Source organism: Malurus melanocephalus, unplaced genomic scaffold (assembly GCF_030028575.1).
Source record: "Malurus melanocephalus ecotype Western Australia unplaced genomic scaffold, MMel_1.1 scaffold_173, whole genome shotgun sequence".
In the NCBI taxonomy this organism is placed as follows: domain Eukaryota; kingdom Metazoa; phylum Chordata; class Aves; order Passeriformes; family Maluridae; genus Malurus; species Malurus melanocephalus.
In genome coordinates this window covers 445,239-470,726 of record NW_026623405.1, presented here as the reverse complement: position 1 = coordinate 470,726, position 25,488 = coordinate 445,239, and the positions used below count along the sequence as shown (strand labels likewise).

The 25,488-nt window shown below is 43.0% G+C and overlaps 1 protein-coding gene across 1 annotated transcript in view; it reads left to right on the top strand.

Moving 5' to 3' along the window:
- The first annotated feature begins 5,266 nt into the window (after positions 1 to 5,266).
- Positions 5,267 to 25,488, top strand: part of CMIP (c-Maf inducing protein) — a 129,247-nt gene continuing 109,025 nt past the window's right edge. Inside the window, exon 1 of the mRNA XM_057372541.1 lies at positions 5,267 to 6,281. Within this exon, the coding sequence (XP_057228524.1) occupies positions 5,985 to 6,281 (297 nt within the window). The 5' untranslated portion in view covers positions 5,267 to 5,984. The remainder of the gene's footprint in view (positions 6,282 to 25,488) is intronic.

Sequence of the window (25,488 nt, the reverse complement as noted above, 5' to 3'; positions counted from 1 at the left end):
CCTAATAAAGTCCTTCCTTTCCTCACGGGCAGCTATTTCTCACAGAGTGGGTTACTTTAACCYTTATCTATTTAGGTTTAAATGTCCATCACCCTTTTGGGAAGCAATTCAGTTGCCCAAAGTTTTATGACTTACCGAATCCTCTTAACACCATCACACTGATGAATTTAAACATCCTTCAAATGCAGGACTTTGAGCATTACTGATACAGCATCTCTTTGAAGTTTTAGGTGTCAGCTTGAATGTGTTGTATTCCCCAGTTTCACTAACAAGTGGTTTAAAAGTATTTTTTTTACGATACAGCATTGTTATGAAAATGAGCTGACTAGTGAGTCTGATAGCAGGAATTTGCTCTGAGTCAACAGTGGCAATTTGCAAGCATTGACTAATGAATTCCATAATCCAGGCAGCACCTCTGTGAATAAGGGAARAAAGCTCCATTATCTCTAATATGCATCAAGGATTCAAACATGAGAGGAACAGCTGCTGTGTAAGAGTCTGAAYGGATATTGAATACAATTTGGGAATTCCTGGTCCTTGCTGCCCTGCTTGGAAAAGCGGTATCTCACATCTCTGAGCAGACAACTCCCAGGGAWGTGTTAAGCAGACAAGAGAAGTGGGGGTTGTTTTGTCACASAGAGCWTGACTGTGGTAGGCCCTTAAAGCCTCTGACRGAAAATTTTAGTGAGAGACAGTAGAAGGAGGTTTATCTTTTCTTCCCTCTTTGACTGACTGGGGAAAGAGTTTGCCAAGTCACATGTTAATGGCCTAACACTGTAATATGAACCAGGGGTAATTAATAGTGTAGTGAGTGGTTATTATTCCTTTTTCTTGTCTTCTCTTTTAAACCATACTACAAATCCTGCAATGCCCCTTTGGGGACAGTGGTCAGCACATCCCCTGTTGACRCATCCAATTCTATCTGGCTTTTGCCACAGCTGCTTCCACAGTTAGTTCCCTCACGGCTTGTCAGGTATCCATTGCATAGGTTTACTCTCAGACAAGGTGACTTTAGTTGTTTGGTTTTTTTTCTGCACAGGCTTTGGCATTTTGAGTGTTTTCTCATGCGTTTTCCAAGCCCCTCACTACTATGAAACCTGTGTTAGTGGCACTGAGCACTTGACACAAGTTCCTGCTTTTTTTTTCCAGAATATCACATTTGTTTGGCTTTAACACATGGTTGTAGGTAGGTGTTACTAAGCTTAAGGAGGTATATCAGAACAGTGCTTCTGTTTTGGCACCCAAAAATGACCTCTGCAGAACACCTGATGGAACTGAGTGTGGACCTACAAATGCTGGAAATGCTTTAAAAGYACATTTTTTTCTTAAGACTGGAATCCCAGGTATTTGCAAATGATTGGGTTGATGAGCCTTCCTGGTTTTACAGACATACAGCTGAGCAGATGAATATTCTGAATCTTATATGTCACAACTGAATCATTTTTCAAAAGGGGRAAAAAGAAGTCTGTTGCTGACCCAGAATTCTATCTGCTTTAAACTGGCAGGTTTACCTACAGTGGGTGTATCCATGGTGGGTATATCCCAGGTTTCCAGGCTACAGTGTCTTTCAGGAAGTGATGCTTTTGTTTACAAAGCCTATTATGAAATGGCAGTGAACAATAAAAAGAGGGCAAGATACAAAGCAGTGCAAATGAAAGGGCAGAGTCCAGGAGTGAGCAGAGTCCAGGAGTAGGGTACAGAATGAGAGGTGGGTCTGAATTGCCCTTCTGCCAATGTCCTCTCTGCTGRAGAAAACATCTTTACCTCTGCTCACTTCCCTGCCAGCCCCACTCTTGTTTTTGTCCAATTGCACTGATATGTCTGCATAGTAGAACAAATCTCACTCTATCTATTTCCCTCTTCACATTTGACCTGTGCCTAGAGGCCCTGACTTAGAGGAGTTTCTACTTGGTAGTAGTATCAACTATAATAAATAAACTATTTGATTTCCATTTCTAARGGCTGTGTTTCTCTTCTAGCACAGAAATGAAGTATTTCATAGAAAACCTCACAAATTCTTGAATTATTCAAGACTGATATCATGCCCAGAAGCACCTTGTGAGTTGCTAGAGGTACATTTTCACTGATGTACTTTTTATTATGAATTATTGGCTCARTGTTTATTATTTAAATGAATGATTGTCTCATATTCACAATAAATTTCTGGTTGGATTTGTTCATTTGGGGAGAAAAAAGAAAACAAGCAGCAATTCCCCGAAAACCACCTTGAAATACTGCCAAGCATGTATACCTGAGATGTCTGTTGTGCTGCATGGAGCCAGAAGAGGAAGTCTGGAAGAACAAAAAAGCCAGGATTGCAACTGATCCAACTTTTGTTTGCTATAATTGATAGGAGATATGAGGAAGGGTGTTAATTTTAACGTGTTCAGCTCTGGGTCACATACCAGCTATTTATTGCAGGTTGGATGGCTAATGTGTGTTTCTGYGAGCTGGGCAGCCAGCAGCGTGTTTCAATTTCACTTGTCTAGACAGGGTTTTGGGTTGCCCCGTCCTGGCAGGCAATGTGAGRTTTCATACCTTGATCTTATCGCGCCGTGCTGAGTTTACTTCAGAGAGAAGAACACCTGCAGCCTGAGAGCAGGGATTCAGGGGGAGCTGCAAATGCACAGCACATCTGAGGGTTTGGACCTCTGTCCTTGGCAGGTGTYGCTAGGAGTGGCTTTTGCAGTGTCTCAGTGGATTTCAGCACTTTGGAATGGTGGATTTCCGGGCTTGGATCCTTTTAGGTAACTCGTGGGTTGACTGCTAYAGACCAGCCTTGATTTTTTTGCTGCCTTCCTTGGAACACAAGTGGAAAACATCTGCTCTCATTTGCCAGGAAATTCACTTAAGGACACCAGACTTTCACATAACATCTTCCTGTTGTTGAGCAACTCTCAGAGAGCACAACTATGRTAGATTTAAAGCAATGGTTTGAGCAGGTGGCTCATTTGCACAAACTTTTCACTGGAATAGTCCCACTGGTTGTATTTCTGGGTGAAGTGTTGGTGCAGGTGAGTGTACGTGAATAGTCCYACTATCGACCTGATTATCATTTGTACCAGAACAATGCCTCAGGTCAAACAAGAACAGGTCTCCCTTGTACCAGGCACCCTATGAACTCCTGGAAACGGACAGTTCCTGCAGCAAAAAGCTGGCATCTAAACAAGTCTGTCCTTTTCTGCTTTGGTTTGCAAGTATTTTTTATTATTATTTTTATTGCAGTTCCACACATATTTACAGGCATGAGTAGATCTGGGTTTATTTCAGGGTAAATGCCTGCGTCACTCGCCCCTTGCAGTATATGGTGTACAAAGCTCTGTGGGAACCGCCTGTAGTGTTTACTGCACAATGACCAGTCACTTCGTTTGAATTCAGGAGGTAAGTGGTTATCAGGGTTATGAGATACTGACAATTTCRACCTCTATAAAAGAGATTTTTCTCTTCCTGTTGGTTGTATTAGTCACGTCATTAAATGAGTGGCTTTCTTCTAATCCTTGCCAACTTGCATAGTTCTGCATAATTTTATCAACTGGTACTTGGGATAATCTGGAGACTTCCTTGCTTTTTACAGATGATTTTGATGCTGACATGCTCAAATTTGCTGACATCCCTCAAATTTGCTAGCAATTGATAGGYTAAAAAACCTGCCTTTCTGAAAGTGTTTAGACAGCAATTCTCCTGTCAAATGCAAGCCTATTTCAACACAGCAGCTCTGTRACAACACACGTGATGGACATGCTTGCTGTAATTGTGGTCCAGCCAGCCATGTATTGTCTTTGACAGCAGCCACTACAAAAGGTTTTATGGCAAAGGCTCCCAAGCCTTTCCAGTAGCAGCTTGCCTCTCCAACAGACAATCTGTGTGTGGCTTGTGATGCGAACAGATCAGATGAGAGAGCTTTCTATGGGGCAGGCTGGTGACACTGCCTGCAAATGCTGGCACCTCTCTTGGCATGGTGACCTATCTGAGAATGATTGCACGGGGAGATGTCACCAGAAACCCAGTCAGGGCACACACTCTGGAATCATCAGCTMATCACAGAGCAGCCCCTCTCCCAACTCCCTCAATCAGAGGTGAGCTTAAACTTCTAAATATTTCAAGGTTTATACTTTCTCTGAAYGTGTTGCAAGCATGAACTAAAACTGCCCTATAAATTCCTTCTAAATTCTGGACCTTGGTAATACTCATTGTGAGTATTAATGTCATGTGCATGTATCATACAAAATTTGTGAGTTTTTGTCAGTCCTAACCTGGCTGTGCAAATGAGGAAATTGGGAACAGGATCTAAGTTCTACCACTGAGAAAAAAAGCAAATATCGATGGTACAATTTCTCAGGACACAGCATCCATATTGCACACAGCATCCCTCAGCTGATAAGCGGTTTAGAGGGCTAAGAAGGGAGTTAATTTTACATTGCCTTTTTTTTTTGTTTTTTGATAAACGATTGTGCTGCTTCGCAGACGATCAGAGGACACTCCGCACCCTGCTCAGCACAGTGCGAGAAGGTGCTGCTCTTTCTGGGCTTCCAAAGGCTGGTGTATGGGAGAACGGAGCCGTTCCCAGTTTCCCCATAAAGCCAGAGTTAAGGGAATATCGCTGGCCAAGAACCAACAGCCTGGCACGGGCTCCCTTGGCCATTCTCTGCAGTGGTTGTATAGGAGCTTAACGCTGGAGTGAGGATGTTAAAACTGAACCTGCGATGATTTGTCACCTACAAGGAGAGGGGGTCACCCAGGCTCCCGCCAGTGCGAGGGTGGCGACAAGGGGACATTGGAAGCCCTGGATCTGCTCCTTCCCTCAGGTTCCACCCAGGGCTGCCTCATGGTAGGGGGGACCCGGCGGTACCTCCCGCCCTGCYCAGCCTCCTCCCCTGGTGAGCTGCGCACTGTGAGGTTTAGGTTGGACATTAGCAGGAATTTCTCCACAAAAAGGGTGATCAGACATCGCTGCCCGGGGAGGTGCTGGAATCACCGTCCCTGGAGGTRTTTAAGGAAAAGACAGGGCACGGCACTCGGTGCCGCGGTCTGGTTGACGAGACGGCGCTCGGTCGCAGGTCGGACCCGATGATCTCAGGGGTCCTTCCCAACCTCAGCGATTCCGGGGTTCTCTGAGGGGCGCGGCGCTTCCCGCGCACCTCCCGCGGCCGCCGCTGCCCGGAGCGGCTCCGCGGCCATTGACGTCAGGCAGGGGGCACGTGACGGCGGCGGGGCCAATGGGCGGCCGCGGAGCCGCTTCGCAGAGGGGCTGTGTCGGCAGCGCCCGCTGTTCTCGCCGCCTCCTCCTCCTCCTCCTCCTCCTGCCGCCGCGGCGGCGGCGCGCGTGGGGACCCGCACACACAGACACGCACACACAGAGGCAGGCGCGCACACACACACATACACACGGACACACACGCACCCGCTCCCGCACCCACGGGCGCGCACCCGCACCCACATACATGCACGCGCGCCGCCGCACGCTCCCGCGCACACGCCCCGGGGGGAAGGAAGGAGCCGCGGCCGGACGCCCCGCAGCCCCCGCCGCCGCCGCCGCCGCCACCGCCGCCGTCAGGAGCCCCCCGCGCCGCCACCGCCGCCACCACCGCCGGCTTTTGTCCGCCGCCCCCGCGGGAGCCGACCCTCCGCTCGGCCGGCGCCCGCCCGGCAGCATGGACGCGGCGCTGTGACCCGCCGGGGGCGGATTGGGAAGTTTGAATAAGGATTTTATCGCTTCCCTTTCCCCCTTCTCCCCTCGGTGCGGCTCAGTCCCTACCCCTATCTTCCTTGACAGGTTTTGTCCTTTATTTTTTGGTTTTTTTTTTTTCCTCTTCAGAGTGCAATTTCTTTTTTTCATAATCTGCCGCGTGGGGTTGGATTTCCCTTTTTGTTATAGTTTTTATTTCGAATTTTATTTTCTTTGGTTGTACCCGTCTCTACCGGCCGTAGAGACCGGTCCCCGCGGGCGGCCCAGCGCCACCCCCGACCCGGCCCGCGGGGCTGCCATGGATCGCACCGGCGGCTCCGGCGGGGGCAGCGACCGCAGGCAGCCCGAGGAGAGCAAGCCGCTGCTGGCCGAGATGTCCGCTCCCGAGGGGAATAAAATGGGTGCCGCGCCGTGCCGGAGAGCCCTGCTCCACTGCAACGGCATGAGGTACAAGCTGCTGCAGGAGGGGGACATCCAGGTGTGTGTCATCCGGCACCCCCGGACGTTTCTCAGCAAGATCCTCACCTCCAAGTTCCTGCGGCGGTGGGAGCCGCACCACTTGACCCTGGCGGACAACAGCGTCGCCTCGGCCACGGTAAGAGCCGAGGGGGCGGACACGGAGCGGTCGCGGTGTGCGGGGGCCGGGGATGCCCGCTCCCCGCTGGCCCCGAGCGGCCGGGCCTGCCGGGGACCCCCGCGCCGCCGGGATGAGGGGGGGATCGGCTCGCCTGGGACCAGCAATGCCGGCGAAAATCCTGAAAGGATTTTTTTTTYCCCCCTKCTTTGTAAGCCTGTGGATGTTTATTTTGCAGTTTCGGTGTTGGATTTTTTTATTCTTATTTTCTGAGCAAGGCTGCTGTTATTATTGTTATTGCTGATTTTTTCCCCGCTTTAAAAAAAAAAATCCTTCCTTCCCAACGTGACTCCGACATAGAGTCACCWCACTGAGCCTTTTCTATCCGAAACCGAAGTCGGCAGATACCTGCTGGCAGCTTGGCCAAGTTGGAGGTGAGGGAGGTGGAGGATGCTTTTAATTCGAGAGCGAAGGCTCGGGTTGTGCGCGGACTTCGCTGTGCTTCAGGCCTGCTCTGGGGGCTCTGGTTTGGCGGTCACATAACCTGCCCAGATACAGGCAGTGTGATTGAAAAATATGGAGATTCCTTCAGGGTTTTCTTCCTGCTGGAAAATGATGCAAGAGAAAAATGCGAGGTGATGAGATCAGTGTTACAGAAGATGTACAATGGACGGATACAGTCTTGAAAAATATGATTTTCACATATAACTTAAAATTTTATGGGCAATATTATTTGAATATTTGTSTAGTATATAAAGTGATTACACACAGATTTTATCTAATAAGCCATTAACAAAACATGTTTTACACTGATCTTGAATCAGCCGGTACTTGGATCCTGTCTATTTCTGATCTACATGTAAATGTCTCGTTTTTCTCAATGGCTTCATTCTGGCCTTCCTATAGGACACTGATACGAGAGAGTGGATTGGCTTTTGTGTAGATTTCTGTTAATGGTGTATTTCAATGGATTTCATCCAGCCTGTGCTGTGCTCGGAGGTTGGATTTTTTCACACTTTGCTACACAGACATAGTGTGTGTAGATGTCTCTCCTGCATCATGCTCTGCTCTGAAGTATTCAGAGCAGGTTTTCAGTGGGAGCTACTTTAACCTTCAGGTAGGCCAGCTGCCTGTTCTCACAGAGCTCTTTTTTGTGCCATAATGGCATCTCTGCTTACCGTTTCCACTGGGCTCTCGAGGATGTTTCCAAGGGAATATTTTCTTTCTGGAAAGAGCTGCTGTCTGGTGGGAGAAGGAAGATTTGGTCRAGCGCTGCTGGAGAAAACCCCTGAAAGACAGGAGCACAAGGAGTTCTTGCAGTTCTTCATTTTGTTAAGATACCATCATTGTAGAGGGGGAGTTAAGTATTAGTGGAGATGAGGCATTTTCCTGGCAGTATCCATAGCTGATTATTTCTAAGCCGAGGAGGAGGATACGGGTAGAGAGAGGCATGATCACGCTTCAGATGTTGTTCTGTGCAATGTGGCGATACCAGGCATGAAGTTGTATTTGTGCAGGACACGTCAAACTCTGCTCGCTGGCAAAGCTGTCACCAAAGAAACCATCTCTGAAAAGATTTCTGGAGTCCTGTGGGGTTGTGCTTTAATTAATGTTGAGGTGCTCTCATTCCTAATTATTTTATGTATATAAATAGCAAGAAGATACTAAAGCATTGTGCCTAGCATTGCAGGCTCCATTTTGTTGAGCAGTGCTCTTCGTGCTTGGTCTTGCACCTTCTCATTTTTTCCCAATGCTAGCTCACCATACAAACACTGTTGTTCACGGAAATATGCGTGCTTTATTGTTTCAAGTTGTGTCTTTGGTTTCCAGGGGTAGTTAGGGCACAAGGATAAGGTCTTCACTTGTTGCCTGGTGGTATTGGGTAGATTTAGCAGATATCTTTCASACACTGGTTCTATGATATCTTCATTTTAGTCTTCTTTGTTTAAAAAGATGGTGATTTAAGCAAAATCYGTGGTAGTTTAACTCCCACCCCCTACAGAAATGGGGTACAGGCACAATGCCAAAACCTCCTCAAACTGGAGGTAGATATTTGAATGCAACTAATTTGGTTTTTAATAGCTATAGAAAAAATATCCATTCTTTCCATTGAAAGTGAGCATTGGGAGCTCTCAACAGCTTTGATAACAAGGTCATTTTTACACATGGGGCTTTCCAAGGCAGGATGCTTTATGAGCAGCCAGTAATTAATCTTCACATCATCCCTTTGCAAATCCTCTGGCATGACGAGTTTTACTGCATTCTATAAAACATGAATAAAATTGAACAGGAAAATAACATCACTTTGTTTTGCATTTGAAAGCAAAAGTTGTAATGACAGCTAAATCCAGATCKGGCAAATTATGTCCCTGAGTACAGTGGATAAGTTATTTGTTGATTCTAAGCACTTTATATCCTTTTTATTTTCACTTGAGACACATATTTGAATTAAAATCTTCTCCCCACAAGCTCTTACTTGTCAGTCCCTGGGCTGCAATATAGAAGTGAGCATTAGTTTGTATATGGATTATTCATCTGTAGTTTGTTCCATGAATAGACATGGTATGTGCCCACGTATATAAGCCCTATCTTTTTTTTTTTTTTCCTTTGTGAGAGATAACTAGTTTTGTTGTTTATTTAGGCAGCTACAATTTTTGTGCTGACAAGATAGTTTTTGGTAGCAGAAGTGCTATGTGAGAATGCAATGGAAGAACTGTTAGGCCATCTTATTTTAGCAGAATTTAGGGAGGAGAAAAATCATGTTCTCTGTGAAAGTGCATTTTCTGACATTGTGACAAGTGACTGTTTCAATTAAAATTAGTCCATATAATATAATAATAATAACAATAATAACTGTCTTCTGAATTGGTATATGCACCCTGTTAACAAATGTGGAAGGGTATTATTAACTTGTGGACGGTCCCATAACTGTAGGAGTTGGGACTTCATCTGATTTATGTATTGTTTCTGTTGTTTGCTTCATGTTCTTATTTCTCAAAGAATTGCTTAAATATAGCCCAGTGTCACCATTAGAGTTTCACTTGTCGTGTCCAGGGTTTCATTCTGGTTAAGAGTTTTTTTGAGAAAGTGAATACAGATCCGTAGCTTTTTTTCTGTTTTGTTTTGTTACTGTAAATGCTAAAGCCTCAGTAGGAAATTCTGACACTTAGAAACTTTGTTTGTCAGACAGCAGCTTGCCTGGGGATGAATTTGACTTTCTTCCCCATGGGAGGAATAATGTTTATTTTATAAACACCTACCAAACGCAAATGTAGCACCCTTACTAATTTTTTTTCGCCAGTAAGRTCTGTCCTTGCACAGCGTGAGGGGCAGTGATAGTGAAAACAAAGGCAGAAATAAAGTCCAATTTAATATTTCTTACGAGAGTTTTTTGGAGGGGGGAGGGGGCAGGGTGAAGAGTAACTCTGTCTTCAAGAGAAATGTTAAAATTTGATTTTTGGTAGTTCAAACATAGGTGTCATGACTATTCTGTGTCTTTAATATCCCTCTGCATTGTTCCTTTCTCGTCTCTGCCCTGCTTTTCTCTTTCATCCTTTCTCTTGCACCAGTGGGGAGTGGATATTGAGGACAATGAGTTTTAAAGTCCTGGGTTGCAGGGAAGACTTGTGATACATATGTATGTGCAGCAGACAAGGAAAGAATAAATAAGTGATTCATTTTCTCCAGCTAGGGATGACCTCTCGAATTCCCATCTGGGACGATAAGGCTTTATTGAAACYATGAAGTTACTCATTAATATCCCTCAAGGAGGTGGAAACTTTGGCTTTTCATGCTCGTTTCACATTTCTCCATTTTGCCTTGGCAGGTGGGTTGAGTGTAATGTAAATGTTTTGTTCAAAGCTGGTGGCAATCCTGAAAAGACTTGAGTTTTTTTAAACATTTTTCTGTACAGACATGATGTGTGAGGACAATAGTTTATTGACAGCCTTGCTAATCGTAAATGCATTTGAAACAAGAATGTAAGTGGATTAGGGAACTGCATTTGTGTTTAGTTCTAGAGACAAGAACATACCCAATTAATATTAAATGAGGCAGGGCAGGATGATCTGTTTCAAATAGGAGAAGTGGAGTAGAAAATTGTCTTCTAATTGTTTTTTGAAATTCAACAATTCTGCTACTGCGTGTGTTTCAGCATGCTATTACATGTCTTTCCTTCCTTATTTTGGTAAAGATAGAGCAAAAATTCCTATCAAGCTGGACTCATTGTTTACTTTAGCACAGATTCCCATTAGTTAGAAAAACACACTTTTAAAAATTAAATTTCCCTTTAAAAACAATTAGCTCAAGTGGGAAGTATTATGCAGAGCTCAAATGTTTCAAAACAATCTTACAAGAATAATGTTTTTAAAGCTTTCCTGAAAAAGGAATATTGTAGCATTATCCAGATTGCAAGTAGAATGAATATGAATTTATAATAATAATAATAATAAACAGTCTGTTCAGTAAACCAAGTGCTGTCTTTAAGTTTTGTACTGTTGATGAGGCTCTATGAATGTGACYTAAAACTAGATTGGTGTGCCTGCCATCATTGCATTTATAAATAAGTATGAACACATAAATAACAAAGCAATTTAGGATAATTTTTTGATGGAATGATACATTACTCTTTATATTTAACATTTCTCGTGGTTTACTGTTGCAGATGATTGCTTTCATTTGATGAGAAGAGGTACCTATAGTTTTGGGTGTACATTTGCCTATTCTGGGTTGTTGCTGTCTCCCAGGTATTTGGTTCAGGCACTGAATCTCATAATTTGCATAAAAGCCATGAGAATTTAGAATTCTCTGCAAATTGCAAATTGCTCCATGTTATCTGTGCTGTTGAARTGAAGATTCTATTTCACAAGTGAAGACAGACATGCATTAACAAAACCCACATTTTTCTGAAGATTTGGTGGTTTAGTGGAATATTGCTCTGCTGTGACAAACTTATTTTATTGCTATACTAGTTAGCAGTTCGACATAAGAAAACCTAWAATGATACTTCCTTAAAGTTGTTTAATGCCTATCAAACATACCTGTGCATATATAGTTCCTGCAGTGGTTAGAAAGCATATTTATAAGTCAGTAGTGTTAAGGTATGTGTTTATATGTCACAGAGCTTATATAAAATATGAAAACAGAAGCTATATTCATTGACAGAGTGAAAGCTCTCAAGGCTATTAGTGTTAACACCCAGCCAGTAAATTTTACATGTTCAGGAACATAAATAAAAAGGATACTCAGAAATACTTGTGCCTCATTTTTCGTTTTGGCTGGGGAGTAAAGATGTGGTGTTAGTCACTGCGTGGTGGTAATAGTCCCCATGGGAGAGTCTGTAAATTGCCTCTGATTCTCACTGGGACCTGATCCTGCATCAGAGCAGGACCTGGAAGAGCTCAGCATCCCTCMCAGGGCTGGGCCTTTGTGGAGCTGTGAGATAAGATTTATTTTTTTCTTTTTGTGGAGCATTATGTCTAGTGATTGGAAGAATCTGATAGATCATCCAAGGTGGGGTGTAGTCCTTCTCCAAAAGGATTTGCTGCCGCATCCCTGGAAGTGTTCAAGGCCAGGTTGGACGGGGCTGGGAGCAACCTGGGGTAGTGGAAGATGTCCCTGCCCGTGGCAGGGTTTGGAACAAGATGATCTTAAAAGGTCCCTTCCAACCCAAACCATTCTGTGAAACTAAACGAGGATGTTTGGTTTTTCAGAGGTGTGAGGCTGTGATGAGAGTCCCACTGGCATCAATGTTCCAGTGTATATAGAGTTACTTTGCTTAGGTTAGCAGGTGTGGGAGAACACGGGCTGAAGCCTTGGTCCCACCAAAATCATTCACAGAACTGTGTACATTTGAGGGGCCTTTTTTTGGGGAAAATGGTGGTAGGTTTAGTACATAGAAAAGAGTGATTTTTTGGAGCTGTTTAATTTATTTGGTATAATTTGCTGGTACTTTTGGAGTTCCTAGGTAACAGGTGATCTTAACATGATACAATTTTCTTCTATGGCTRACCTAATAGGGTTTTACTTATCTCCCCRTATAGGATTTATGAAAGAGGAGACSTACCTCAAATTGTTCAAGCCTTTTGGAGTCTTTAGAATTAATTAGATTGTGGGTTGCATGGGTAGATTGTGGCTTGTTTATTGGTGTTTTGAGCGGTGCCAGTTGCATCAGGTTTGTTCTGTGTGTTCATAGATAAGGTAGTCCTTAATTCCACAAACAGTCACGTGTTGGAAGATGATTGATACTTCAGCATGTCTAATCCATTCAGAGAGCTTGGGCATGTATGTGCATTCAATAAAATAACTTTTTTTGCACCGACTGCTGGTGCAGTGTCATTGGCAGCAGAGCTGRCTGAGTCAGCCCTGGCCTTGCCACTCATTTCTGCATCTGTGCCATACCCCGTCAATCCATCTTTTGTAAGCACTTAACAGTTTGCRGGGTCAGGTTGAGAAAAATCTCTGTGAGCTGGCTGGGGAACACTCTCTCTGCATGAACCTTTTTCAGATTTGTTGTCTTTTAACTGGATCAGGGAGCTGATGTGTTTCAGTGTATAGTCTGCCCGACTGCTGAGGAAGAAGAGAGCGGGAAACATGGTAGGCTGGAATTGGTGCCAAAAAAAATGTATTATTAAATCATTGCGTAAAATTTTCCTGTTTTGCACAATATTTAAGAATGCAGGGACAACACCAGGAAAGGGAAAAGACAATTGAAAAGCATACATTATAGCTGATCACGTCAGTGGTGAGTGAAGTTTTAGCTCTGTGGTTGTGGAGGAAAACATGAAGTCAGAAACCGATGCTAAGTTTAAAGGCCTTTACTTCATTGGCTTAAAAATCAGGAGAATTTAACAATACTCTCTAGGTTTTGGAAGAGGGGACTCCTATTCCAGGATTTGTGGACTTCTGTTGTTACCAGTACTGGCATTTCCAGTACTTWAAGTGATTTGTTGACTTTGCCCCTTGGGCTGTCCCATGACTGATGGGACAGGGCCAGTAGAGTGGGAAATAGAAAAGCAGGTAACCTGCCAGGTCACAGACTGTGGTGTCCAGGTCATGACGGTATGGTGAAGGCTATTTTCTTTTACTCTAATCTGAGTTTTTAGTAAGCTTTTAAATAAGTTTAAGCATTTTTCCTTTTTTGAGAAACTTAATAAAGAGGCGAATGTTTTTTCTGGACCTGAGTGTTTCTGCTAGATGTGTGCCATTACTAACCGAGCTCAAGAAACTCGTCAAGTTGCAATTACTTAAATCTGAACTGGAAGTACACTCAGTCACGTACATTCTTGGTCTCGCTCTGTTGAAATCAGGAGGGTAATTTGAGGAGAGGGATTACCATTCATTGCCTGTAACGTGAATGGCAGGATGTGCTGTTCGGAAAGSCAGGAAGGTTCAGCGAGGGATCGCCGTGCAGCTCTCTCCTGSCTGCTGGCTGGGGACATGGCTGACTCTACTCTTAGCCTTGTGCAGGCTCTACAAAACAGAGCCCTGCTTTCTGCCTCTGCTTGGCAGATCTTGAGGTGCTGAGTGACCTGCAGTGGCTGGAGTGGCTCTTCCATGAGCGAGAGGGTTGCTGGAAAATTCCCTGTTAGGCAGAACTGGTGTAGAAACTGTTGGTATTTCACCCGTTCTATACCAACATTTAGGCAATGCTGTCCTGGTGGAAAGTAAGTTTGTGACATTCATCTGYGGGGAAAACTTCCTCATTCAGAATCCTTGGAAAGGTACTGCCAGCCATCGCTGCTGCTCTGTGGGGCACATGCCAGTTCTGTCCTGTCTCTTCCCTCACACAATAGAGTTTTACTAAGAAAAAGATGCTGCTTGCTCMAGTTGCTTTCTTTTCCCCCATTTGGTCTCGCAGTTTGCTGAAATGCTGCTGTGGTATATGGTCCTGACTGAAGTTTGCAGGAGGGTGGATCCTCTACAGGGGCAGCCGCTTCCAATTTTTGAAGGTGTAGGAAGATGGTGCTGCTGCTTCTGCTGTTYCCTTGCTTTATGTTTGCACTTGTGGCCGTTCTCACTTGCGAGGCCGTGGCAGAGGTTTAAAATGGAGTAAGGCTCTTCTGGACCTTTGGTGTTCCTCTCTCCCTTGTCTGCTTAGAATTACAACTTGTTTCAGGGGTAAGAGCTCTTGCACTTTTCAAAGTATGCTGTAGCTTCCCTAAGGGTCTTGTTCCTGTGGTTGAGGGATTGCGTGATTTTGTCATTGGATGAAAAATTTAAAAGGAAYAATTCCTTTCATTGACTCATTACCAGAACTTCAGAAAAGATGACTAGAAAAAGGATATCCAGTGCTGCTTAAACTCCAGATTGCTAATTTCTTGAGCTTAAAAATGGCAATGTTGAATGCTTGGCRCTGTCACTGAAGGACTTTTCCTTCTTGGATTCTTTAAAGAAAGAGTGAATAAAATGAATTCTTTCTCTCCTTTTGAAAAATTTAAAACTCAGACTTTATAAGCATACAGGAATGGATTTAGGTTTTGTAAGATTTTGTTTTCAGAGATGCCACATATGGTACGATAAATGTTGCCTGAAGAAAGCTGAGACTGAGCTAAATCAGAGGGTTTTGTTGAAAGTAGAAAACTGTATTCCCAAAAACAATTCTTTTACATTTGTATTTTGTATATTTTTCTTAGAACAAAAGAAAAACTGTATTAGTAAATGAGAGTCAGAAATAATATTTTTTAAAAAAATAAGTTGTACATATTTTGAAGTGTACACATATCCATGCATATTTTATGGATGAGATTTCCGATGATGTAAATCCAAAGGTAAGGCACGAATTTTGTAAGCAGAAAAGTGCTCTCATTTTTTATTTATGTATGGACAATTAACATTAATGGAGCAACATTAGATAATTGCATTTGCAGGTAGATGGGATAATTTTAAAAAGAAAACCTTTTTTCCCCCCTGAATCTCWTAAAGATCCCCCATGGTGCATTCCCTGCGGTACATTTTAAACAATACAGAGCAGATATTTCTCAGCGGTGAAGCTGCGATATTGCTGTGTTTTTTTCTTCTCAGTCTTTGTTTTGGCTATTTGAGTATAAGCTTTTGGGATTGGCAGGTGCCTYTTACCATGGCTGGCTCCTGTTGYAGTGGCATTCTGTTGTACCACAAGAATTTTTTTTGTTTGCTGCTGTAATAGAATTTGTGTGTATTGTGAGCAGGCTGGTTTTGCTATCTAGAATAAAACTGAATGACTTTGCTATCTATTTCAAGGGATGGGTATTATTAATAGTAGAGATTGCTTTTAAAGAAAAGAGCTTTCGAAACTTGCCAAGTGGAGTCCAACTTTTTAATCAGAGTACTAAGGGTGTGTAGTTTTTTCCATAAATATGAACGTCTATTTGATTTGTGAACGAAAAAGAAGAGAGATTATTTTTGGCCTTTAAAACAGTCAGGAAAGAAAGATTTTTGGATGACAGTATGATGTCTTCATTCTGCTAGTCCCTGGGTTGCAACTTCACTGTGTCTCAACCATCTCAGAGTGCTTTATGATCAGTGTTTTTGTATGTGGGGAAAAGAAAGAGTCAGATAAATGTAGATAAGACATGTTTGCTGCTGTTGGCTCGTGGTTAGTTTGCAGTTCCTTCTTACTTGGTGTGTGCATCTATGGTTCACTTTGGAGGGCCTGAGGTTGGACACCAAGGAGCAGCTGTGCCTTCCTCTGATGCTCCTGATGAATCACTGGTGGGAGGTGTAGCAGAAAAGATTTTCCTTTGCTTTGTCTGCTAGGCTGCATCCTCCCTCCTGATTTTGATGGCTATTCATTTTCTTAATGGTTGTAAATGTCATTAAAAATCAGTGGAAGCGTGGGAGAGTGACTGACAGTCAAATGTGGCCCAGAGTGTCGTGCTCTTCTTACAACCCTTCAATCTTCCTGCAAAGAAAATATCTGCYGGGGAACCAGGTGCCAATCAGTTCAAGTCTCTCGCTTTCTGCAGCGTGCGTGCTTTGTGTATTCTCCTAATAGTCGCTTCTGACAACCTACCACTTTGCTCTTGCTTCAGAGGCTGTTAAGATTGAATTCAGAAATAAAGAGTAAGTCAGGGAAACCTTAACTGCACTGAAATTTTCAGGATGAGAATGAGCTTGCAAAATTACTAAAGAAGCAGGGTGTTGCGATTCTTTTTTGTGAAAAGATTGGCAGTTCTCTCTCCCTTCTCAAAGCTTGGATTTACTATACAAACCTCTTGACATTGAGCTCATAAATTTAGGAATTCCTTGAGAAGAATATGATTGCAGAGACATCTTAAAACGCCTGGTACAATGTAATCTGTAAGAAGGTAGGAAGCTGAAAGTAGAACTTTATGTGGACTCTTAAATGGAGGATCTGTGTGCCATTGGTGTAAGAAAATGCAATTCTGCAGATTTTTTTTCTGGTGGCTACGAAGTTACTGTAGCTGGGGATCTGGGTGTTGCATTGTTCCTGGCAGCTTGAAGCCCGAATTGCACAAGGAGAGATTTCTTTGCCTTGGCTGTTGACGCCAGGCAGGGCACTGGGTGTCAGTGACGGAGRGTTCTGAGTGCGTGCCTGCCTTGAATGCTCTGGCTCCACCATGCTCTGACGATKGTGGTGGTGTTCTGTCATCTGAACAGTTTGCTCAGAGAAAGAAGGTGGGAGGAGGGGAACGAAACGGTGAAAGGCCCAGTGATTCTTGARGAACAGGCATTTAGTTTCGCAGCAGAGATTTCCATCTCCTTTGATGGGCCGCGTTGAGTGAAATCCATCTGTATCCTTGTTCAGCAGTGAAATGCCCACAGTTTGAGTAGCTGTTGATTCCTTGTGGAAGATTAATCATGTTCAATGAAGCAGTTGTGTTCCTTATCCACGGTAACGTAGATCAGAGAGGTTTATTTGGGTGTCTGGAGGAAGAGAAAACAATGYCATGTTACAGATGCCGCTCACTCATTGTTTAAACCAGGAGAAAATCTATGCAATTTCTGTAAACTTCTGTCTTTAGTAAATAAGTTATGGTAGTGCTGTTATTTAATTGTAAAAGGACTTTCAACTTATTCTTTCAATGCAGGAACAGTTGTAATTCTTCAGATATTCCTTACTAAAGGAGTAGCCACTCCAGCTGTGTAGCAAGGGTTCAAAGTCATATTCCCACTCATGTTTGTTATGAAATGCAGCCCCTATATGGAAGTGAAGAGCGCTGATGAAAGATATTCTGCAACTGCAGATTATTAGTCATTATTTTAGTTTTCCTTTCAACTCTTCATGGTCCTTTCAGATCCTCCAGGTTTTATCTTTCCTTTTTTTTTTTTTTTTTTTTTTTTTTTTTTGCCACTGCTGTAATGGTGACTTTTGAGGAAGGTTTTTAAACTAAAAAGTATCCTGACATCCAGAGGCAGGAACTGGCTCTTCCTCTCCAAGAGGAGCAAATAGTTTGAGTGGGGCCTTGGCACTAAAAATTCCATTTACTTGCAATCAAATAATGTGGACATTGAAGCAGGCATAGGACTTGTGTTGGCACAGAACTTTGTTACTGAAGGTGAAAGTAGGGACATGGTCAACTGAAAACACATTTTCTAAGGTTGGATAATTCATCTTCTGTGATTGCTGTGAATGAAATAAGAAATAAAGCTGGAAAAGCTTGAAATTAAATGAAATGTGCAGGACTGGTCATACACTTTGGTATTAAATATTGACATACCCCTTCCAGGTAACCACTTTACCTTTGCAGCCCAGTATTTGCCCTGAAGACTGCAGGTTCTTCTTGYTGTGGTGTTAATGGTGAAAAATTTGTTGACACCGAGAAATATTTCTCATGGCTTCTTTCCTAACGCTAGTGTACCCTTCTTTTGGTGCTATGTCACTGCCTCCCTTGAAATTAATCTGATTTATTGTAAGTTATTTCAAATGTCCCCGGTGACTTGGGTTGACTAATGTACTTGAAATATGGCGAAATCAAATAATGTGTTGTGGGAGTTGATGGTGTATCAGGCTGCTCCACCGTGCAGAAAGACAACGTGGGAAAGTGCTGAGCCCTTGGTGGTGCTTACCCAAATTCGGGAGCAGGTTCTCTGTTGCACTTAGCCTGTGGAATGGGGTGTAGGTTGGTCAGTTCTAAASCTGGGCTCAGTCAGGATGGAGGCAGCACTATTTGCATTATCTAGGAAAAGGGAAGTCTCTCAGTCGGTGACTGCAGTGTGCTTGTGACTGGAACGTTTTGACTCATCTCGGAGGGATGTTGTSCACAGTGCAGCTTCTTCACATGGGTAGTGATGTGAAGGCCTATGCCACTGTACCTTCCCTTCTGAGCACAGTTAAAAAATGAAGGAAATGTTTACGTTTGGTGGGTTGTGTGTTTCCTAATGCCTCTTCATTTATCATGCCTGCTTTAATTGAGATAAAGATGTAGTGCTGTGTAGCATTATCTAGGTTTAACGTCAAGGGTTCGGGAGGTTTTGTCTCTACTTGTCAGATTTTCTTAGCAGAAATAAGAGAACAAACTTACCCTGTGCATCTTCTTGCCTGTACAGTCTGTACCTGGAGATCTTCTGAGTGCTGCTGTCTTGAGACCTTTGTGTCTGATCTAAGGCTCTCGCTGTGCTCAGATTTCACGTTACTCATTTTTTTTATTTTGGAATTGTAAGAAAAACGTGTACAAACAATGCTCCGCTGTTTCCAAACACTGTGAAGTTTCCCCCTTTGCTTCCTGTTTTTGTAGCATGTTTGTGAAAAGACCTTGTCTGCTTTGCACTGGAGTTAGGCTTAATGTAAATGCATTCTGCATCAGCTACTGTGTGTTCCAGCATGCAGGGACCCGAGCTGCTCTTCAGCAAGCGTCATTGCTCTTTATTTATGGGAAGACTAGATTAAAAAAGACTGGTGCATGTAAAAGTGAAAGCAGAGGCAGTGTTAAATTGTGCAGTCATGAGCTTGTTATTTCCCTTCCCCCCAGTGTGCAAGCCAGTTAGTAACCCAGTGATCTATACATGAGGCTTTAATTGGATATATGCCCAGAGTGCAGATTAATATGGAAAAGCTATAAAGGCATGGGTTCACAAACTTTGTTTGACCACATGAGGACTGTCTGTGTGATCCCATGTGGAATGTGTGAGTGATTCTCAAAACAAAGGAATACCTTCATGGGTTTGGGCAGATCTGTGTGTAAACCACGGGATACAGAGGTGATGTCTCTGCCTTAAAGGCAATGGACTGTTCATTAAACAGGACTTTTTCAGCCTTAGGAGGGGCTTAGGTGTATCTGTGGCCTCTGTGTAATTTATTTGACTTCTTAAATTTTAGTTTTGATAATTGCTGGAGGTTTCTCTTTACAACTGGATATAATCTTGGCTGCTTTTGGAGATAAGGGGGGGTGTGAATCTCTCTGTAGTGAAACAAAAACAAGCAGATGTCTGACTGCAGCTGGCTAGAGATAAATCATTTCATATAAACTTGCCTGGAGAACATGATCTTACTCTTCTATAAACCTACACTCCAGAGGGAAGGAAGAGCCCCCATTAGTCAATGACACCTTCCTGGCCTAAAATTCTAGTGTTTCTAGTTTGCAAATCATGAAACACAGACTACTAGATGTATTCAGCAAAGGCTTTCTCAATTTTGAAAACACTTGTAACACAGATTTTGTGTCTCTTCTGGGGATTTTTTATTTTTAATTAAAATTGCAGTATTCCTAAAYGTGTAAAAACAGCCACAGTTGCATCCCTGTATTCTCCAAACCAGTTTGATATTGATAGAATCTCTTTCAAATTGGCATGGTAGTGGAATAAAGAGTTCGGTGGCTTGGGAGAGCCCTGTTACAGGCAAAGCTGACCTTCCTGACCCATCATGTCATGGAGAGCAGTAAGGCATTCCACCTCTGTCAGAACTCTGTTTTTACTCTTTACCAGCCTCTGCATGGATTTGTGGCCCATTATTCAGTTGCTCCGTGAAGGTGGTGGGATGGAAATGTTACCTCCTGTAGCACAAACCCTAGTTGGCATGAAGAGTGGGGAACTGATGGTCAATGCACTCACATAGCTGCAGAAAATAAGGTAACCTTAATTAAAGTTCTGTGCAAGTAGTTGCAGTGTTTGATCCCARCCATTTTCCTGACAAAGGCAGGGAATAGTCCTTAGCTCTCTGCCTGCAGCAAGAATGTGGGAATCGAAGTGACTCATTCTCAGGGACAGGCGATGGGAATGAGGCACTGCTGTGGTTGCAGATAATTCCCTGGAAGTCTCCGTTGTGCCGAATGCATTAATTGAAGAGATTCATGAGCTGCTTAATGTCACATCACTTCATTTCCTCATCAGGGAACTGAARGTCTCATCCGTGTAGGAAAAAACAGGATCTCTGTGCTTGCGAGTAAATCTTGACCTTTGTAAAAAGAGGCCGTGTGTGTTGTCCATCATGTTTGCCCTGTATTAAACCTGTTGGCKTGTAGCTTGAATTTTCTCTTGCCCTATTATCTGTCAGCTGTGGGGACAGAGTCAGCTGTGTAAAGATGTGCATTTCTTAGTGCTCAGAAATGAGCAGTGAGGAGGGAGCTCTTTGCTGCTGGGTTCTTCGGTGCAGTGCAGCAGAAGGATGTATGGTTCCTGTTTGTAACCAATCACCATCAGTTACTGATCACCATGGCWTTGCTTATATTTTGTTTATCTTCAAGAGAGAGGATGTGGCATAGGATACCCGTGGCGAGACCTGGAAATACAACAATAGTGTGTGGCCTGTTCTGGAGTGGATGGGTGCTCATCTCCTGCAGACAGTAATGTGTTCCTGGTGGGTGGATCTGATGCCATGTGTGGGCAGCAGAACATAAACAGTGCAGCCCACCATTTGCAGATTCTGACTGGAGAAGAGAATGTGCTACATTTATGGAAATCAGTCTTGCAGTGTGTGATATCACGGTTTTCAGAATCAAATGTACCCTGATTTTGGTTTTCCCCAAGTGCCTGTTTTTCTGACTGTTTTGCCCACTGAAGGCTTAGGTGAGTGCTRGTACAGAGTGGGTCCCCTGGCATTTGCCACAGTTTGTCACACAACCTGTTAGGCAGTGCTTCAGACTGAGTTTTTATTAGTTTTATGGCATGGCAACATTGCACAGAAAACTATGGTTTAACACTTACATAGCTACTTGTTAAAAAAAGAAAGGGTATACTTTTCTTTGACTAGAAATTAGTCAAAATTAAAAGCATCTTAATTGAATTTCTGAGCATAAAGGTTGTATCTTAATCTTTTGATTTGATCATTGGCTCAGCAGAGCTGATCAGTGAAAGGAAGTTCCCTTTCCTATGGCTTCATGTGCTACTGCTGTCTAGGGTTTTGGTAGTATCAACTTAGGGCTGGACTTGGACACTTTTTGTCTTTCTAGCATCTAATTCCACCAGGAGTTCACAGTGGTTTCAGCTGCGTGACTCAAGATCACACTTACCATGAACAGCTGTAGGACGATAGCTGTGCTCTTCATCTGTGGCAGTCTGGTTAAAAAATAAGAAGTACCTTTTATCTCCACKTAGAACTGAGTTTTCCTTCATCTATGCCTTTGGGAACGTTTCAGTACTTTGCCTGGCAGTGTATCACTACTCTGAATAGTGTGTGGAAAAATGTCTGAGGCAMATTAAACAAGATGACTTGTGAGTAAAAGATCAAGTCAAAACACTGGTGAGATGAAAAGCACTGAGTTGATGGGTGCAGTCTGTCTGTGACTGGGAAGCCTTTAATGATGCCAGGAGAAAGGATTGACCAGAGTAGACAGAGTTACACTTGAGTTTTCTGTGAGCAAAACAACAACAAAAAAAATCAGTCTCTTTATTCCTGTGATTTATTATTTCTGTGAACACATGACTCGAGGTACTGCGATCATACGGAGTCCCAGTGGAAGCCACAGTAGGTTGCCTACTTCAGCAAAGTCTGGCTTGAGACTGGAGCTCAAAAAATTAAGGTGGAGAGAATGAGAGGAAAAAAAACCCGAAATTATTTTTTTGGCATTATATTTGTGGCTTGGCATGTGTAGAWCCTGGGAGTCCATTCCATTGTTTTTACTCAATAGCATCTTTCTCTCTTGTTGGGAATCACTAAGAGTGATTTGGCATCTGTGCCATTCTAGTAAAAACAATCCTAACTACTTATAATTAATGAATTGTGTAAGCTGCCAGTGAGTGATTGGAGGGGATGGAATAACAACCATAAGGACAATATGAATTCTGCATTGACTGGCAGCATATGTTGGAGAAAGTGCTGCTTTGTTTTTCTGACACTGAATTGGTTTAGTGTGTGGACTTTTAAATAAGTTGTGCTTTAAGAAAGTATGTCAGTTGCTTGAGCTGAAGTCTATGTCTAAGATGGCTTAGTGTGAAAACAAAAATTGTGAAAGTTGGACCCTATGGAGGTCCAGCAAGGGAAAAGAGCACGTTTTTAAATGGTGAAGCTTGTTCTTCTTGGAGAGAAAGTGGTACTTCTGATTTTTCTTATYAAGAGTGAACCCGCAACAAGATGTTTAAACAAAGCAAGCTARTTGGACTCACTATGAAAGAGATTTCTTTTTGAGCATCCCTCCTCATRTAGAAATCTTACAAAATGCTTCTGTTTCCCTATGGAAAGAGAGCCAGTTTAGGGAGAGTTGATGTTCTGGGCAGTATATCCAAGATGACTATAGATGCTAGAGGAWAAGAGAGCAGCCTCAGGAACAATAGGATTTAAAAAGCTGTTTAATTTGTGCCAGGATGGGTTTTTTGGTTTTTTTTTTTTGGTTGTCATAGAAGTGTGCCAGCCCGTGTCTCTCACAGATGAGCTCACTAAATGAATGGCTGTGCAGGATGAGTCTGGTTTCAATGAAGATGTTTATACTTGAAGAACACAGATGGACTTAAACCACAGCGCCCAGAATCTAAACACCCCTGAGCTCCTGGGGGAGGGGAGTGATAGGAAATGAAATCTGGATTTTATAGCTCAGGCCTGCATCTGTCCTTCTTGATTTGGCTTTATGAGTTATTATGGGGAAGTAGGAGAGGAATATTAGCTGCAGCAAAAAGGGTTTGTTTGTTGTTGGATGTTGGGGGAAGATGATTTTGTATTTGGCCCAGCTCCATGAGGTTGSGAGGACTTTCCTGTCTCGATGTACTTTAGAGTAACATCCCTGCTACCAATTAACCTCAGCCATGATGGTCATGAAAAGACAGTTTTTAGCAGGTATTTTTTCTTTCATTTCTGCACCCATGTTAGTCTTTGTCTTTTGAAATAAAATATTTTGAGTGAGAGCTGACAATTTTGTCTCCACATGTGAAGTGCTGCTGTACAGGTTTGGTAGAAGTTTAGAAGTTGGTGCAAGTAACTACAAACGGTAGAAGCAGCATCAGACCCATGAAATAGCAAAGAATTTGCAGATGACACAACCAATAATCTTCAGTGAGGTGTGTCATTGAACACTGAAAAAATGTAGTGCAGTCAACAGCGTGCTGTGTTCAGTGTGGGCAAAAATGTCCTTTGCAGGGTTTAGTCTCTGGATTGTTTGCTTTGCCTATGAACATCATTCTGTGAATTCTTTTYGCTTCCAAGAAGCCCATTAATTCTTTATTTTCGTCTACGTTTGGCACTGTCAGAATGCCTCAGAGGAGCTTAGGTGTAAAATGACAATAGCTACAGTTTCTCCAGGGTTTTCAGGTATCCGAATGATTTGTTTATCTGCCTGTCTTGCTTTCCTTGGTTTTCTATTCCTGGAGCTGGGCTGCCGGAAATGATGCACGTTGCTGAATGCAGAATAGTTCTTGCTGTGCCAAGGCATGTACTTGGAAGAATGGGATGCTATGTCCTATTAATTGGTATAAATAATCAAGAGTATGGAATAAATGAAGTATTGGCTGACTTTTTGGGTTTTTTTAAGTGTATTCCCAACAAGTGSAAGGTAGAATGTTTTTAGATGAAATCCACCCTTAACAGACATTTTCACTGTTGGAGAATACTTTAAGGACTTGCCACTCAAACCTACCTGAGGATATTTGAGCCTCTGCTTTGGACATAGTCTTGAATTCAGCTGTGCATACTCTTCTCTTGGTACTCTGGTTTTGCTTGTTATTTGCTCTTGACTGTCCTGCTGGAACTTGTATTGGAAGACAGGTTAGGCTAGAACTGCCTTGCTATTTAAGGAATTTTTATTTTTTTTTAAGCTAAATGGATTCTTCGCATGCTACAAGCTTTGGGACACGCAGTTTTCTACTAGCCTGACCTCTGTTTTGTTGAATCTTAAAAGGTCTCAGCACTGTTAAAGATCTTGGTCTGTCAACTCATCCTCAGAGAGGAAAGAGGGAAAAGAGAACTCTGCAGTTGGTGGAGGTGCAGTCTCGTGAATGGCATGTGCTGTAGACCCCAGCCCTTCACTGGCATCTGCTGTCACTTKCCACTTGGGAAAGCCTCAGGTGAGGAAATGGTTGAATAAAAGCAAAATGGTTGATTTGCCTGAGGTGGGCAAAATGTCACCATTGCAGTGTCCTTGTCCTTCCCCATGGGAATGGTCAGCTCGGCAGGGCCCAGAGCTCCTCTGCTGCTCCAGCTCTGCCACTGACTCAGCCCACTGGACAAAGGGCTTGGGAGTCCTGCTTGCTCCCATCCAGAGATGATTTGTTTCAAGGCCTAATCAATTAGGCAGCATCAACTGCAATTTTTGAGACAAATTAATTTGTAAAACTACTTGGTTTTCTGATAGAGCCCTGTGAATAATTTGTCCTGTATTTCTCGTGCTATCAAAAATTGACAATAGCTGTTTCTTTTCGCAAGTGCGTCTCCTTCCATTCATTTTTGTAAGGACCTTTCTGGAAAGACAGTGCACAACTGATTACATTGCATTTAAGGAACTATGATCAGCATGACTCCTGCCAAATGCRTGGAATTAAGATGGAAACAATTAAATGACCATTTAAAAATATTTTTTCCAGTTACATCCTAGAACCCAGACCACAAGAAGGTTTTTGGGTAATGCCACTGTTTTCAGTGTGCCTTGGGTAGGCTTAGAGCAGTGTGTCAAAGCCGAAATATTAAATGATCAGAGAGGCTGTGTTTTTGTGGGGCACATTTGCTGTCCTACTTGCGTGAGAAGTTTGCAGTGATGCAATAATATTGAAAATTATCACTTTCACTGTAGGAGYATTGATGCACTGCTATTGAGAATTACTGCTTTCACTGTAGGAGTGTTCATTTTTCTTCTGAGGTCATTAAAATAATCTTGTTTTTACTATTGTAATTGGCTTAGGTTGCCCTTCTTGGGGGAGGGGAGGCTTTGGG